The sequence below is a fragment of the Poecile atricapillus genome, chromosome Z (assembly GCF_030490865.1).
Source record: "Poecile atricapillus isolate bPoeAtr1 chromosome Z, bPoeAtr1.hap1, whole genome shotgun sequence".
NCBI lineage: Eukaryota > Metazoa > Chordata > Aves > Passeriformes > Paridae > Poecile > Poecile atricapillus.
Window position 1 is genome coordinate 51,328,704 of NC_081289.1, and position 18,487 is coordinate 51,347,190.

General features: G+C 35.5%; 1 protein-coding gene across 3 annotated transcripts in view; it reads right to left on the reverse strand.

The window, feature by feature from the left end:
* Nucleotides 1–6,892: 6,892 nt before the first annotated feature.
* LOC131572710 (transcription factor EC) overlaps nucleotides 6,893–18,487 on the reverse strand; it is an 88,728-nt gene continuing 77,133 nt past the window's right edge. For all 3 annotated transcript variants that reach the window (XM_058826005.1, XM_058826007.1, XM_058826006.1), the window contains 3 exons: nucleotides 17,447–17,522; nucleotides 9,193–9,340; nucleotides 6,893–8,275 (listed from right to left, as the gene is read on the reverse strand). In XM_058826005.1, the coding sequence (XP_058681988.1) occupies nucleotides 7,895–8,275; nucleotides 9,193–9,340; nucleotides 17,447–17,522 (605 nt within the window). In that variant the 3' untranslated portion in view covers nucleotides 6,893–7,894. The remainder of the gene's footprint in view (nucleotides 8,276–9,192; nucleotides 9,341–17,446; nucleotides 17,523–18,487) is intronic.

Consider the following 18,487-nt stretch of genomic DNA (forward strand, 5'->3'; position numbering starts at 1 on the left):
ATTCTCTGCCCAGTGCAAAAGAGTAAGTAAAATTTAATGTAATTTGGAGTGTAAATTTCCAAGTGGAAACACTGCCCCTTGGGTGCTTATTGCAGGAGTCAGTTCTCTGGCCCATGCTTAAAATTGACCATGCTTACTTTACTTTGCAGTAAGACTAAATTGCTTTGTGTCAGTTTGTTTTCATAGCAAGCCAGCTGTGTATATTAACTGCTCTACAGTAGAAACTATTTTCTAGAGGAAATGATGGAATGGTATTTCTGCAATTACTTTTGTTATTCCCTTTACTTTCCAAGTGGCTCTGTAGAAATACAATTTTTTTTGTTGAGATTCCCTAATGATGACAGGAGGTGCACATGTCACAAAAAAACTAATTGATGAAAAGATACTATATTAAGAAATTTTAAGGTTTCCACATTATGTTTTAAAAATAAACATTTCCTTTAACTCATACTCCTGGAAGAGTATGTAAAATACTTCAGCTAACAGATTTTTGTCAAATTCTGGGTATTAAACTTAAACAGTTTTGGATCTTTGGAAACTGAAGACAGGTCCATTACAAGTAAATACAATGTACAAACGTGGTTTTCAGTAAAACACTTAAAAATAAAAACCAACCAAAACTCCTGTTAACCACCATTAACAAAATTAATGTTCTCAGCAGGTTTGTAGGAGGGAGTGCTCTTGGTCTGAGATTTTGGCTGCCCTCTTGTTCAAATCTTCTTGGGCTCAGAAGTCTGGGAGGTCTGCAGAAGAGCTCAGGTTTGTTGCCAAATCCTGGCTTGCTTTCATGGGCCAATACCAGATTGCAGAATGTCAGATATACTTACAAATGCTTACAGATTTTGAACCTGTTGGATATCAGCAGGGTTGAAAAGTGACCCAGCTCTGCATTTGAGGCAGGATGATTAGGAGCCCTGCGACCAGCCATCTTAAGAAGAAATCCAGATGGAAAGTGAGACTGGGAAGAGGTACCCTTCCCCGAAGAGATGGGACCATGGGGCTCACCACCAGAGGCTTGGTTCATTTGAATCTCCTGGCAGTGGGACTGGCTGCAGAATGGAGCGATTGCTGTCACTGCTGCCTCAGTTTCACAGACACGTGGTCCTGAAACATCCCAGTGGTATCACTGGGTGGTGATTCAGGCCACATGAATGTCATATTCTAGAATTCCAGAAGCCTGAAAGTAAATTTCTGATCCAAGGAGTATGTTTTAAAAATTCAAAAGCACTTTGGGGAGCCACAACTTTTTGAACGGTTACTCTTTTGCAAGCACACTATCCATATAGGAATATTTTTGCATTGATTCCAGAAAATTGATAGATATCACTTGAATCAAGGCCCTTCACAGAAAACACTGTTTATTGCTTCCTTTCACACAGAGGAAAGTTTCCTACAGCAATGTATCTGCTAATCACAGCAATCTGTGGTGTGTAACTTTCTTGACAACCTAGCATCAAAAGAAAAAAAAAAAAACCTCAAAGTTTCAATAACTGAAAATTAACATCTTAAGTCCCACCTGAAAATCGAAGGGAAAAAGGTGTCAAGTCTAGGTCTAGATGCTAATGCAAGGACACATAGGCTTTTCAAGGAGGCAGGATAATTAAGATAATTTCCCAGTGAAATATTTTGAGATTCAACCCTGATGTATAGTGCTGTAAAACAGGAAAGTAAATACCAGTCAAGAAATTTTCTGAGGAAACTTAATGGCAAGTAAGGATGCCAACATCTTAAATTGCATGAATTAAATGAGTGTATTTAATACAACCTTAGCTATTTAGTACATATGCTTAGATATAGGGATTTATTTGGGCAGGAAAATGCAGTTTGGAAAGACTGAGATTGTATATCTCAGTGACATTTGAAAAAAACTCACTGGTTATTTCTATTATTTGAGGCATTTCTGCTTCTTATACAAAGTATTGTCTTGAACTCATAAGCATATGAATCTCTTTGACTATGCTACTGTTCAATCTGCCTGTTCATAACTCAGCCTCTTATTCCATTATAGTGCTTGAATGATTCACATGCAATGTTTCCAATCCACTTTTCCTATCTTGTGAAACTTTTTAACAAAATGTTAGCATTTGCAGGCACCAGATGTTTTGACATAAGGAGAAGCAATATGTAAATTTTAATCCATGGTAGGAACAATAGCCTGGAGGCATCTTCTTCTTATTACATGAATCATATACTTAACCACAATGTGGTGGATTATATCAAAATCATCACCACCCTGAATATAGAACACTTGTCTTGTGGTTTCCAGTTAATGAAACTGATATATATTTAACTTGATGGGTACCAGTGATTTAACCAATAAGCCTTAGCATACTTCACTGCTGCAGTCTCCTTTATAATTAGACTTTTGATCTGATTATTACCACAACTTCATACATTTTCCCCTAATCTCCCATTGGTTGTCACCACAAATGATGCTGACATTAAATCTGTTTGTCTGTCAGTTGAAAACCTCACTACTTTTATTCAAGAAGTGTTTCACATAGGGCTTTTATAATCTCTGAAATAACTTCTGATTCTATTTTCTGATGTTGTTTATTCAATCATTAAGTGTCTGAGTCCTAAACAGGATAAGCACTGGCTTTCTACAAAGCAAAGGGGGGATCTCAGTCCCTTCACAAAGGAGCTGAGTACCTTTTATGGTCAAATCCTAAGTACATAATAAATATGTAAAAAAGCAAAGCTTCTTTCCATAGATAATCACTGAACTTTAAATAATATTTATAATAATATTCAATTTTAATACTGATGGGGTGTCTTAATTATTTGACAAAATAAAGAGACTGAAGAAAACTTTAGTACAAATAAAATGTTTATCTGATGTACACAAACAATGAGCACTATTTTACATTAAATGATAAACTATTACAAAACTATAGTTTAAATTTATATTACTACTCAACAACTTTTACATCATTTCATGCACAGAAAGTACCAAATATCTTCTAAAGAAGGCAGCACTTTTGATATTAGGAATTCAAAATGAAATCCGAATCCTTACTTACTTCTTTAAGTGAGTATCTTTTAGTGCCAAATGCTACCTAATTATCAGCTTTAAAAAATGTTTTACATCTTAAAATACAATATTCTGTTTATCCTAGATTGTCTGGGGAACATCTAGTACATTAAAAGGTTTTTGTAGAGCTTCTTAGTGATTTAACTGATATCATCATGCCTGCTAGCAATTTTGCAACATTCTGAAACACTTTCCATAAATCAAAGCCTTAGCAGCAGGAATAAGCAGATGGCAGGAGACCATATTAAAGAATGTATCAATTATTTTTATTAATGGGATGCTACTGGATCATGATGTATCATAATGGACTAAATGTTTAGCAGTTGTGAAGTGTTTTGTCTGTTAGGTATCTCAGATGTTATTGGATGTTACTATATTGCCTTTTGGTGGCATTTTTGAGGGTCTGGACAGTGAAGTTCCACAAGGGACATATAAAAAAGATGTTTTCAGTCTTTTAATCATATTCATACAATAAACAATAAATGCCAGCAAGTATAAAATGTAATTTTAAAAAATTGCATATATAGTGTGTAATAAAGTACATTCTGTCTCCATACAACGACTTTAGAAAACAAGATACTATATGGTTAACAATGAAAAATAGCAATTATTATAAAAATATTCTACAGTCTCATAGTAGCAATGTAAATGCCTTTACTTATCTAAGAAACTTAACATAATTTTAAATTACAATAATTTTACATCCTCCATTTATATATACAGTTCTATTAAATTCAGGAAGTATTATAATATCAATGTTCTTATTAAGATTAAGCAACTGAATTATATTTAGTTATTTTATTGTATAAAGCAACTGTTCCTGTTTGTTAAAACTGTTTGCACTTATGGTAGCTATTCACACTATTCATGCTATGCACAATGAAATAATTTAGTTTTCTTGCCTTAGTATAGCATCTATGTCCATGAATTAAACAGGATGTTAATATTTCAACTCCCTTTCCTTTTGTGTAATTGCTGTTTTGTGGATTCTGGAGGAATATGTCCACCAGCTTTGAACAGCTGCTACTGAAAACAAGCTGTAACTCCTCAATTAATGCATCTTGACAAAAATAGCCAGTTCTTCTACCCCCTGCCCTGCTTGAGGTCAAGATCTGTAAGACTTCAAACTCTTTTCTAGGCTCAGAGCCACAGGCATATTATGGATCTCTTTCATAAGATTTCACTAAATAGTTCTCCGCTAGAAAAAGCTAAAAAGTGTATTTTGCTTGCACTACAACTCAACCAATAAAGCTTGCATAGACAGCAAAGAAATTCTGCCCAACAGAAAATGTCAGAATTTGTCCCTGTAGCTGTGAAATCCCTTTCCTCTGCAGAAGCTGGTAGGACTGGGCTTGCCTCTGCCCTAGAAGTCCTATCAGCTTCACAGCACCATTTCCAAGACTGTGGCGGGAGAGGGAGTGTTTATTCCAGAAAGTTTGGGACGTGACTGCCAGCACATGCATCTCCTAAATACCTTCAATAGCACCTATTAATCCCCAGAATGTCCTAGTCTGGTTTTGTAGTCTGTACCACCATTAAATTTCAAGGGTGAACCTGTAATCCGGGCCATAATTATTAACTGAAATACTAACTGTGATGACTTCCTATTATCAAAAATGCAATGTTGGTGAAATACCAGAAAGATTGATGCATTTATTGTTTTGGGAAAGGGAGTCAGAGGTTTTGTGTGAAGGAGAACAACTTGTGTATTTTTAATGATAGATACAATACAGTGCCTTGCAAAAAGAGCTTTGACTATCTTAAGTTTCTCATGCAAGAAGAGAGAAAAAATCTGGTGTTTTAGACTGAAGAAATTGTCAGAAGAATGAAAATCAACTTTAAAAAAATAATGGATGCACTATAATGCTTTTTTAGAACAGTGCTTATAAAAGTGATTAAATTCAGGATTTTATTTAAAGTCAGTATAGTTCGGAAGTATGGTCTAACTCACATGTAAAAGTTCAATGGGAAAATCATGTAATACATTCATATTTAATTTCTTTTTCTCCATTATGAGCAATCCACACTGGTGTATTTAAAACTAATGTAGTAGAAACTGCAGTACAAGGACAAATGGCATTTGATATCAACCAAATAACCCTTCCTTTCATCAGCTGAAATGGACAATATTCATACTATGCTGGACATAATATGCGCATAAAAGTTACTTTTAATTTATCATGTTTTGTATTCAATGTCAATATTAGCAACTGTCTTTGACAAAACTATGACAAAGTGTTTCCACTTTTAATTAATCCAATTAAAATGGCGGTCAGTCCTATATCCAGTTATCTTTGGTTAACACTTCTTTGCCTTATTGATATGCTACAAAATCAGAAAATCCCCAACCAACCAAAAAAAAACCCCCAAAAAACCCTAAACAAAAAAAAAAAACAAACAAACAAACAAAACCACCAAAACAAAACAAAATTACCAGAACCCTGTCTGTTGTAATTTTTTCATACATGAAGTGTGAGTGTATCAAAGCCTATTCTAATGGTCAGGCCTGTGCTACAGGTCACCTTACATCCAAGTAGTCTGCACAAACTCATAGAAAACCTTGAGATTCCTAAAATTATAAATATTCTTGTGAAATTGGACACACCATCATATTACATAGCCATCTGGGTGTGATTTATTATCCAGCTCCTAATTTTCCAATTATGAAACTGTTGTGACACTGCCAAGGCTGGTCAGGCATGTGCTATGGCCTGGTAGGAGCACAAACCTCACAATGACTGTAAGGAGGCCCCAGGTACCAATAACAAAAGAGGCAATAATAAGAAACAATTGCTCTGGTTTTGGATAGTATGTTTTTAAAAACTTAAAATGTTCATGCAAGATGTAATCCACTTTAATGTCTTCTTACTGTTTCCAAACCTGTGACACTTCTGGAGTGAGGCAGGCTCAGTGACAGAAAAATAAATATGCACTTTTGAAACACATTTTGAATCATTACAGAACTCCTATGGTAGCTTCAGCTGGGGTAGAGTTAATTTTCTTGACAGTTGCTAGTAGGAGACTGTGTTTTGGATTTGTGCTGAACACAGTGTTGATAATAGCTGTTTTTGTTGTTGCTGATCTGGGCTTTCACAGAGCCAAGGCCTTTTCTGCATTCATACTGGCACACTGGCAGTGGAGCATGGGAGGTTGGGAGGAGACACAGCCAGAACAGGTATCCCAAACTGACCAAGGGATATTCCACACCACATCAAATCATGCTCAATATATAAAGTGGAGGGAAGAAGGAGGAAGAGGGGACACTTGGAGTGATGGCATTTGACTTTCCAAGTTACCTTTACATGTGATGGGGCTCTGCTCTTTTGGACATGGCTGAACAGCTGCCTGCCCCTGGGAAGCAGTGACTTAATGCCTTGTTTTGCTTCACTTCTGTGCACAGCTTTTGCCTTCCTTATTAAACTGTCTTTATCTCAACCCAAGAGCCTTCCAGATTTTATCCTTCCAATTCTCTCCCTAATCACTCTGGCTAGGCAGCGACCAAATGGCTGAGTGAGGCTTGGTTTCTGCATGGGGTTAAACCATAACAATCCCCTAATGTGATTTTTGGTTTTGATTGAGGAAGAGTTATGAAGAACCTGTTACAGTTTATTTTCACGTGTTTTAATATTACAGTTGGAATTATTGCATTTAATGTTCTTCAGGAACGTACATCACTGTCCAGAATTTCACTGTGTATAGGAGTGAATTTTCTGAATGCCCCCTCCTAGCAAGCTGGTTATGAGAGGTAGTGCATCACATCAGTGTTTCTGAATATTCCCTTCAGTTCAACGAATCTTCCTTTCCAGCTTTTCTTCAGGGAATCCAAAGTCAAATATGAAATTAAATTCTGTTGTTTATGGTCTATGCAATGGGAATCTTGTCATTTTCTTCTGCTTCCAAATGGTTCAAAAGCACATGAATGGATAGAGTCCCTTTGGAAAAACCTCAATGTGCTGTCAAAGAACACTGAAAGTGTCACCCAACAGCCCAGTGTTGTATCTGAATTCTAATTTCTTCCACATAAAAAAGGACACAGTTTGAATATTCTTGGAATAAGTAGCTGACATAACACTGTCACAACTAGCGCTTGTTTTAAATTGTGCTAACTTTAACATGGAGTGTCTATACTGTCTTGTATATCCACACAGACTTTCTGCTGCAATGCTGTCTTTTTCTGTCTGAGTTCATTTGAATCACTATCGTTATGTTAGTTTCCATAAAAAAATGTTCTTTTTCTACAAATGAAATCAGAAAAACTAATGGAATTCCATGGAAAGCTTAATGGACTTTCTCCTTTTAAAAAGTAGACCATACAGTTTAAACTTCATGCTTACTTGTGTGAGAGCATTACCATTTGACTTTTTTAGATTTTAAAACCTGTAACAACTCCAGAGTTTCCAGCTTAAATAGTTCTCTGTTGCTTCACATTTTGTAGAATTTTTAGTTACAAAAAAAATAAAGAAATTAACAAATTACTAAAACTCATATTTGTAGCAGAGAAAAGTATAAGAAGATTGAAAAGAGTTTGAATACAGTTTTGCAAAATGGATATACCTTTTGTGGTAATGATTTTCATAGTACTATAAAAAGTCACAAAGTGATAGTAAAAATATTCCCAGTGAAGAGAGATTTATGCAAACATCAGCTGTGAACAGAGGGTGAATTTGGGGCAGAGTGATATGAGTTCATGTCCATCTTATTTTCTTGTGAAGTAAGGGCTGATTGAAACCCTTGTCATGTAGTAATTGATTTTTACAGTGTGTCTCCTTATAGGTATTTAGAATAAGAGCAAACACCATGCTTATGTTCAACTCAGTCTTTTAACATATGGTTTAGAGAAGTATGAGACCCTTTCTGCTTTTATAAATCATCTCCATCATCTGTGCTAAAGCTGCTTCTTCTGCTGCTCTCTTTTGATGCAGCTGGAGATGTGGAGGACAAGAGTGGGTCTGTTCCAAATGGTGACACTGTGTCATCCAATAAAATTTCCTCTAGTCGTTGCTCTTCTTTTAAAGCTGCACTGAAGGACAGATCTGTGAAGTGTGAAAGTGGATCAGAAAAGGCTGTGGATCCATCACAAACATCAGAATTTTGTCCATGTACCAGAGGCATTGGTTGAGAGTAGTCTACAGAGTTCTCCTCTGGGTAAGACTGTTGCTTGATGACCTGTGCAGCTAAATCGACAGCACTGAGCGAAGACATGACTGGAAGGCCATGTGCACGTGCCTGGATCTCCAGTTCCTAACATTTCAAACAAAAATAATTAGACAACAATTCTAAAAGAGAAAACAGTCTCTTCAGAACAACTGCAGAAATATTCAAATCATGTATGAAAATTTATTATACCTGTAGCCCACTTGTGAGATTAAATTTTTAAATATTAATTTTTTACCTAAGAAAATTTGTCACTCAAGTGTTTTTGTATCCCTTTCTGTCATTAAGCAGCTATTCTACAAGAACAGGAGGGGTAGGACAGCCTCTCTAAAACCACTGCATACTGAATCCAATGAAGGTAGCACAAGAATGCTGCAACTTGATAGTTCGTTATAAAGCTGCTATTCAACAAAAAAGAAGATGCTTTACTTGATAATGCTTATATTATGCAGATATATGAGTAAATCAACATATATAAGACGATCAGTTTTATGTCTACCTACCTATCTACCCATCCCATTTCCATAGGTGTATGTCAATACTAGAATCTTATTTTTCAAACAATGAAGGGTTATATTCTGCCTCTGTGTCAAAAGCAGATACAACATAAGACACTCTTACTGGGGAGTGTAATGCATTAAATAGTTTGAAAGGGAAAATTAAAATATTGAAGGGAACTTTGTGTCCAGTATTGATTTTTTGGCTGCAGGAATATACTTATTTCCTTATTATTTTTGTCTTTGTTTCTAACACATGCATCATTAAACAGTTAGTACAAACACTTTATTACTTTTCCACTAGTTACCTTATGTAAGGTATAATTATCAAAGAAATTTCCTAGAAATCTAAAGAATACCCCCTCACCAATATATACAGAAATAAATGGGCAAAGTCAATTTATTTTTAATAAAGGTCATTTGACAAAAAATTATATAGATGAACAAATTTTGATGGGGGATAAGTACTGAGAAAGCTTTGTAGTTCATGGCAACACTTATACAAACCTGAATTCGGAGTAGAAGTCTTCTGTTAGCATGCTCTAATTTCTTCTGCCTGTGTTCTAATTCTCTGGCTCTCTGTTGTTCTTTTTGTAGCCACTTGATGTACTCTACCGATGCTTTTAAAATAGTTCCTTTGTTCCAGCGCATATCACTGCAGAATGTAGAGATAACCTTTTCACAATTGTGCATGTCAGCAGAATTCATAAGAACTTACAAAATCTTTTACATTAATATGAAATAATGATTTACATGACTATTATTCACTCTTAGATATTATTGCTTCTGAATGGAAATTTTAATAGAATAGTTAAGAAGCCCTTATATAGTAAAATTAATCCCAGAATGAAAATAAGTGTCAAAAGAAAGTAATAAAGTGACTTTTTGTGGGAGAGCTAAATGCAATATCATGATTCTACCATTACAGTTTTTATATTTTTAGTGAAAATTGCTTTTATTATTAACTCTAAGATTAAAATCTATGTGCAGTATTTCTGCATTAATGAACTAGGAAATATACATTACTGAGGACTTAAGCCTAAATTTTTAAAGATCATTTTGAATATACTACTCCTTTTACCTGACTTACTAATGAGGTTGCTTTTATGCTTGTACAGAAAAAAATGATCTGTGCTGAATGCCACTCCTCATTGATGACAGACCAGAAAAATCATGCTTTTATAATCATAATGACTAGGGAATGACAAAAATCATGTTCAAAAATCTTGAAACAATATAAAAAAAACAAGTTAAAATCTACAGCTACATGCAGACCCCAACTCAAAAAAAAAAAGCTTCGCAAAGAAATGAGATTAAACCTGCCTATAATTCAGGGAATCATTGTTTGACTTCCAGTTTACAAACAGCCTTACTAGCAGCAAAACACTTGTTCAGATGCAATTGTCCGAAGACTTTCCATGTATCCATTTATCAAATTTTCATGCATTCCTTTAAGTAAGGTCTTGGAACAAGAAACAATATTACTGAAAATGTTTTATTTCTAATAAATTTCAGTATTATATGATACAGGATGGGTTCACTGTGTTAAATATACAGATATATGGGCTTTATCCAAACTATTTACTTCACTGCAAGATTGGTTAGGCTGAGTGGGTGGTTAGCCAAGCTCCTGGTCCCAAACACAACTGTGAGAAAGAAAATCTGTTAAAACAAGAATCTGATGTTGGGAGAAACAAGCATATTTTCAATACCTATTCCAAAGACATATATTTACATGCTATTATTTATGGAGTGAAAAAAAAATATAAATTATATGCCCAACTATTATCACTTTCCCTTATTCATAGAATCATAGAACATGCTGAGTTGGAAAGCACCCATCACAATTAGTGAGTCCAACTCCTGGCCTTGTACAGGACAACTCAAGGATCACACCATGTGGCTGGGAGCATTGTCCAAACAGTCCTTGAGCTCTGCTAGGCATGGTGCTATGACCACTGCTCTGGAGAACCTGTTTCCAGGGCTCAGCTACCCACTGGGTGAAAACCTTTTCCTCATATCCAGCCTAAAGCTCCCCTGACTCAGCCTCATGTCATTTCCTTGAGTCCTGTTGCTGGTCACCAGAGTGAAGAGATTGGTACTTGTCCCTCCATTTCTCCTCATTAGGCTAAGCACACTTAGAGATTTCTTTTTCTTCTGAATGTATAGTGCAAAAGCGATGCAGGTACAGGATTTAGAGATCCAGACCACCCAGATTTCCTGCTGCTGTAATAGGGATAAAATCATATGGAGCTGATAACTTTAAGACACTAAGAAGAATACACAAAATTATTTTTTATAAAGCATCACAGTGTTTAACCATACCATAGAATTTAGATAATTTGCTAGAGATTTGGGAGTAACATTTTTTTGATTCAAGAGTGTTCAAATTCAGATATCAGCTCTTGCTGGACAGCACACAAACTGTGAGGCTCCAGTATACTGGGACCTCCCTTCCTCTCAGTGCTGCAGGCCAGAAATGCACAGCTTTTGGGATTAGAAGGTAAGGAGGTCACAGAGAAATTAATTGTTATCTACAAGCCTGCTGTCTACAAAGCCAAAACATCTTTGGGTATGTATTCTGATTTAGACACTGCCTGGTTAAAAAAGCTAGAGCAGAGGTGTGACTAGGAACTAAGAGCAGAATAAATCTCCCCCACGATGGCTGAACCATCTATTGGCAGTTCCTCTGCCTTCTCCTTCCTGTACCTCTAGAGCAGGTGGGAGGACAGAATTTCTTGCCAGCATTCCATGGGCGGGCACCCTCCTAGGAGAGGACTTTGTTCTCTCAGATGGCTTACCTATGTTCAAATTGTAATGGGTAAGGAAGCTCTTAGTACAAGTATTTTCTGGACAAATCTTTGACTGCCATCACCATGCCACAATTTCATTTTTGTCACACCTCTTTGGAAAGTCAGGTAAAATACTGAGAGGTCCCTGTTTATGACTAAATTGCGGTGGAGTTTGAAAGACAGTGAAGTTTCTGTCTGCCTATGCCAGACCACTCATGAATAAAGAAGCTAAATAAATAAATAAAGTTAGCAGGACAAGAATTTTCAAACTGGGACTCTCCACTGCCATCTCAGATATGAGCTTTGTATGCTATATGGAGAAACACAGTCTACCTTGACAAGAAAGTTAGTCTCTAATAAGTACTAAAAACAAAACGAAGACAGCTTTGATCTGATGGTCTGAATCTAAAGATATAGTACTATGAAATTAAAACCAAAACCATAACTTGAAAATAGAAATAAGTGAGGAAATGTAACAGCAGCAGAAAAATTTCACTATATCATGTATTTAGAAAATATTTCATAGTGTTTTCACCAAAAAAAATCATGTCAGTTATGATGTTTTACTAATTCAAATTCATAAAAAAAAAAAAATTGGTTGATTTTTCTGATTGACATATGAATAAGTCATATATTCATGACTGTATTTGAAATATTTTTTTATTAAATTCATTCCTGTTACACTTAATTGTTACACTGAATATCACCTTGTGATATGGCTTTCTTTAAGTTCATGTTTCCTAGATACTTTTAATTTTTATTTCTATGGTAATGATTTTTTTTTCTTAGTTTTAAATAAATCTTCACTGAAAGACTAATTCCTATATTCAAACTGCTGGAGAGATGGACCTGGTCAGCTTTTGCATGAGATACATATTGATAGATATCTCTTATGGTAATATTTACAGATCTGAGGGGCAAAACTCTAATGGAAAGCTAGGACAAAAAGGCAGTGGTTACTCTTGTTTTTTAAGAGACTGCTCTTTAACCTGTGTACATGTATGTGTGTGTCTGTGCATGTGTGTGTATCCCACATATGGCTTCTACATCACTTCTCATATGTACATATACTGGTTGGTGTCTTATTAAACAAGGAATATTGAAGTTAAACCTTCCCATGCCTGAAGGCAACACAGCAAAGGAACAGCTGATGGCCTTAAAAGTCAACGTGTGTTTCACTTTGTGTCTCTCTTTCCCAGGATCTAACCAAAACACTGGGGGTGTCTGTGCTGATTCTGCATCCCCAGCACTCTCCATTCATTGTAGCCCAGAGCAGCACACAGCAGCCACAGGACAGTGCTGCAGAGAAACCCTGCTCTGTGCAGATGCACGGGGCCGGAAGAGCAACACTGGTGAGGATGAAGGCAAATTTGGGCTGGTGAAGGTGAGATTCCTGCATACCAACTGGCTGAAGTGCATCTAGCTCTACATATCAGGCAGGCAAGCAGATTAATCTATGATGGGAAGGAAAAAACAACTCGGCATTTGAAAATTGATTAACTCAAAGCACAAGAAGCACATAAGAATTCAGAAATTCTCTGATCAGTTATTTTGTTTCTGTTATTTCTCTGAAAACAATAAATTCTAGATAAAACAACCTGAAAAGTTATAAAAATATCACCAGGAAATTGTAGTTTTCACTTTTTAGAGATTTGTGGATTGTGCTTAGAAATAAAAACTGAAATGAAAAGGCCTACAATTACATTTTTAGAAACTTTAAAAACTGAGGAATCACTAGCACTTGTTCATCATTTAACTTGAAGCTTCTGTATAAAAACAGACAAAATACTTGCGCCCTTAACTGTTTTGATCCTAAAAATTTAGATATAGACCTACTGATGTTCAGATATGGCAGGAATTCTCTTCTTCATTTTGATCTTTCAATTCTATTAATTTTCTTTGTTTTTGTTTTTTTTTAATATATTTTTATTTTGCTTTTGTTTTTCTTAGTCTTTATTTTTATTAAATGCATGCATGGCCCCAGCCTGTAAATACTGAAATACATGGGAAATTCTACATCCAAGCCAAGTAATTTGAGAGTGGTAAGATGTTTGTAGGTCTGTTCATCAGAAATGGCCTCTGCAAAGGAGGATTTCTTCTTTTTTTCCTGTGAGTCCATGTGATGGATAAATTAGAAGTTTCTAGCAAGCTACAGATGTGTTAGTGAGTTTAATTAACAGAGGTTTAACAAAAATTACAAGATTTGTATGGAAAATAAAAAAAAAAAGTAAAAAACACATTAGTCTCTGAATCTTGTCTCCTCCTAACTTTAACATCTGATTCTGTCTACAAAACTCAAATGCCCAGAACAAAGCATGTAACTCTCACCAAGCAGAGCTTCCCACTTTGGAGAAACAAAAAATAGAAAAGAAACTTCAGCTCATTTCCATTAATTTAACTTTGTTGAAGTCAAAGAAGCTTCATTAGCTTACAGAAGTCGAACTCCTGTAGGAAGGATGGGAGCATCTGATCAGCTAAGGTTAGAACTAATTAATAAAAGCAGTGTTTGAAAGAATGTGATAGTTACAGAGTTTGCAAGACACAGATCAGTTACCAATAACAAATACATTTGTAAAGTTAAAACTGTGTTTGCAGAACATTTCTTTCCCTATTTCTGAGAAATTAGCTTTAAACTAAAGAAATTTGCTCAAAGAAGTACTTGGAAGGACTTTGTTTTGAGGATTTGCACCATTGCCAAGTGTATTATTCTGAAAGAGGCAGCAAGTTTTCACTCTATACCAGCATGAGTGTACACAATTTTTCCTTTGCAAGAAGTGTGTCTGTGCTGGCTGCTAGAGGGTCTGTCCACAGAGGTCAGGCACAGATAGATGCAGAGAGTAGAAAGGAGAGAGTGAGAGCAACCCACTGCTTCTGCCAAAATCCTCAGCAGTTCTCTTAACATTCCAGTTCTGTAAAACTACTAGAATTCTTGAAGGAAAGGGCTTTATCTCGCTTAGCTTTCTGGCAATTTAAGCCCAACTACCATTAAACTGTTCTTGTGTAGGCATTGCCAGACTCCATCACAATAAGAAATCCTGTTAGCCACCTAAAAGGCGGATTCTGAAAGGTTGAACACAAATGGAAAGGCGGGTATAATTAAAGGAGCAGGTTATGAGTTTTTCAGCAGAAAGGACTGAGTATTTCTGGCATTTTTAAAATTCTATTTTTGAATTATTCTGTAAAACTGATTTGCATTTCTGAATCATCTAGCACTTGGATATATAAGCATTGAAAATTAAACAAAAGAGTCATAGTTCTTTGTAACTTATCTTCATTTTCTAATGCTGATGAAGTGAACTTAAAACACCCATTCATTTATGTAATGTAATCCACACTTTTCATCATTAAATTAGAAAAAAAAAATAAAAAATGGAAAGAATAGGGGTTTAATCCAGTCAAAAGAAAGACCCTGCAGAAGCTCTGCAGGAGCCAAACAAGTTCACTATATAACCAACAAAACAAAAGTGAAATAAAAACCCCACACAGCTCTTCTAAGAAATATAAATCACAAAAGGTTTTCAAGTGGCATAAAAAATGTCCTTTTTCTTTTTCTTATTCTGAATGTAATCTTTTTGAAGCAAGCCATCTGGGACAGGCATGCTAACCACAATGGCTTAGTTATAGTAGTATTTGCTCTTCAATGCAGAGGCTGATTTTCTTCACTGTCATTAGACTAAGTATCAGGAAGCTTTCTCCTTTTACAACCAAGTTTCCACTATAAGAAGAATCTTCTAACATCAATATGAGGCAAAAATGCTATGTGTGATAAAAATGTTACAGATAAAGTATTGTAAGCCATGATAAATCTCTTTCTTTCAAAGAAGAGGGGGCAGACTGGGGGCACAGTAAGGTGTTATGAAGTAAAAAGCAGGAACTGAAAGAAAGAATAAGGATGCTGAGTTATGATTTGTCAAAACAAGACCACACCAAAAGATAATAACAATTTTGATCTCCTCAGCCAACAAAACAATACATTCAAATTATATTTTCCACCTAAAAATACAATTTTTTTTAAAAAAGTGCTTACACTTCTTTGAATTAATTTATCTTTTCACTAAGCTATACCTCAATTATGTTGCAACCTGGTTTTTCAAAAGCCCTGCATGTGTTGATGCCTTTTTTTCCTTAGCACCAACTTAAAAGCTTTTCAGTAGGCCTGCTTTCCAAAGGAGTACTGATTATCAGCCTTTTGAAGACAGCAGTCTTCAGAATGTGAGGTACTTAAGTTCACCTTGTTCTTTTGTAAACATAAACCACTCCGGGTCTGGTCACACGGCTGAACTCAGTCACGGGTTTGCAAACTAAAACAAGATAAGGCAGTGATTTCAGAATCTATACCTGAAACATTTTCATCAGGCAACACCAAAAAACTGAGGGTGAAGTCTGTCATCCACTTACTGGAGCAGAGCTGCATGTTCAGGTAAATCATTTTAAGAACAGCTTAAATGATTACTCTAGGGACTAATATTTTGATAGAGTTCACAAAGTCAATCTGAATCCAGACCAAAACATGTAAGTGAAACACCTTTATAGACAATCAAAAAGTGCAGCTGGAATTTGTACCCCATGCTCGTCTCTAATTGCAGCATAACCAGTTCCTATTTTTGCTTTATAGCTGCAAACCAACAGTGCCATCCACTGTTTTTCTGAGAAATCTTTCAATTACTTGCCCAAATGGCATGAATACTGAAAGATGCACAACAAAATTAAAACACTTCTATCAGTTTCTGCTTGCAATGGATCACATGTCTAAAACTTTATTTAGGTCCTTAAAGCACTTTTTTTTCCATATTCAGCTTTAACACCTAATTTCTTATTAATAATAAAAAACATGCCCATTTATCCAATCTCTGGCAGATGCTACAGAAGGAACTGAGTTTGTGAATTCTCTAAAATGGATGCAGTATGTTAACTTTCTGGCCTCACTTCAGGTAAAGCCAACCTTCTACTTGCGTAATTCTCACACAGCTTTTTATTGTTGCAGAAATCCTTAAAGTAATCAAAAGTTTCTTAGTCCTAAGGTTAAAAAAGCTGAAATATCAATAGATGTTTTAATTTGAAGTATCATGCACATTTGTATTGACATGCAAATGATAAAGACAGAATCTTTATAATCAATTTTATGCAAGTCACAATCATGCTGGTGCATTGTATTAAGTCTTCCCTAAGTGACAAGAGAAATCCAAGGCTAAAGTTCTGCACTAAAAATCACTCTGAATTGTTATTGTTAATCTTGCAATGGGCTTTTCTACAAGGCAGCTTTTTTCCTGTTGATGACAAATATAAGCTTTAAGGGAATGCACATATAGTTCAAGCAATATGCATTTTTTGTTTCTGTAAGTATATGCATTAGTATAAAATGATATTATTATAGCAATTATAGCAATTATTACTTTTATCCATGCATTCTAGGACTGGTGCTTTCCCTGCACTAAATTGAATACTTTTGAAAAATGCTCAGTCTACAGACTCTTAAACTGATTGTATTTTTATCTTCATCAAAGGGCAGACAGTGACAACGCAAACTTCATGTTATCCCACTAGAGGGCCATGGCAAGAGCTGAAAGCATCACTACTTCCTTCTCCAGAGACACCACACAATTGTGCTCAGAGACAGAGAGATGGACTTTCTGTTGTTTGGCTTGTCTTCTTTTTTTCTTTTTTTTTTTTTTTTTTTTTTTTTTTTTTTGTTTGTTTATTTGTTTGTTTGTTTTCCCTTGACGTGGAAGTCTCTCTTAAACATCCTGAAATTTCTTTCATATTATTATGCTTTCACATAGGATTTTCCAGCAGGCACGAAAAACCTGTCAAGAGTTTTTTACTTCACCAGCCTGATCTGAGCCAGTGACCTGGCATGGAAGTTTGTATCCCATTACTCAATCCTATAGCCAGTATACACAACTGTCTCTTTTTTCCTGTATTAATACTATAAACATTATTATTATTATTAGAAAGACAGTTGAACTCACGGATCATTAGACTTGGGGATGAGTGTGCCAAGCTCCTTGATTCGGTAATTAATATTATACCTTCTTCTTCTCTCAACTGTTAAAAAGAAACAGTTACTATTTTTATGGTGAAATATTTTTGGAGAAATTCAACATAAAACGTTTTAATTAATTAAAAGCATGTTAGTCAATATACAGAAAAAAATCTTCCTCAAATAGCAGTCCCAACACGAGCTCCTATCTGTCTCTGATTTGCTCTCAGGACAAACTCTATCATTAGTACTGTCCGTTATCTTACCTTAACTATAGGGTTTTCCTCCATTTACAATTAGATTTCTAGAGAATTAAATAGTCATATATTGTCTAAATGTGAGCTAACATTTTTTTTGTAGTGATGTTTATATATTCTTTCTCCACCGTGCTCCCACAGAACAGAGATTTCAGCTTAGTGGAGTCTTGATGGTGACTTCAACAGGGAGATAAGACAATTCATCCAACAATTGGTATTTTGGCAGAACTCCTGTTGCAGATCACAAAGTAACAGCTTCACTATCCCTTATTTACAATCACCAGCATTTAAACCCAAAGAGCAACCACAACCATATTCCCTCAGTGAAACAGAGCAAGATTATGTCCCAAATGCACTTCATCCCCCTGGATGTCTGTTTCTTTTGGTGATGGACAGCACAAAAAATATTTATGGTAATTTTTAAAACAGAGAAAATGGAAAAAACTCAGCATGGCTTAAACAATCAAATATATTTTTGGATTTAAATTTATGGTTATCCTAGGACAAGCTATGTAGGGTGTCTTGGTTCACTTTGTAGTTTAGTTAGAAGGAAAAAAGAGAAAATAAACCTCTTAAAATTAGTACCCTCTCTATGTGCTCTCAGTTCACTTTATCAGCATTGTACTGATATACAGGCTGATGTATGTCAGAAACTTCACACTTTTCTAGTGGATAGGTACAGAGGATATCTCATTTCTTTGGAGAATTACTTGTATATAATTTTGACCCAGAAAGTGTATTCAGTGAGACTGTAGTCCCATTAGGGTACTGCT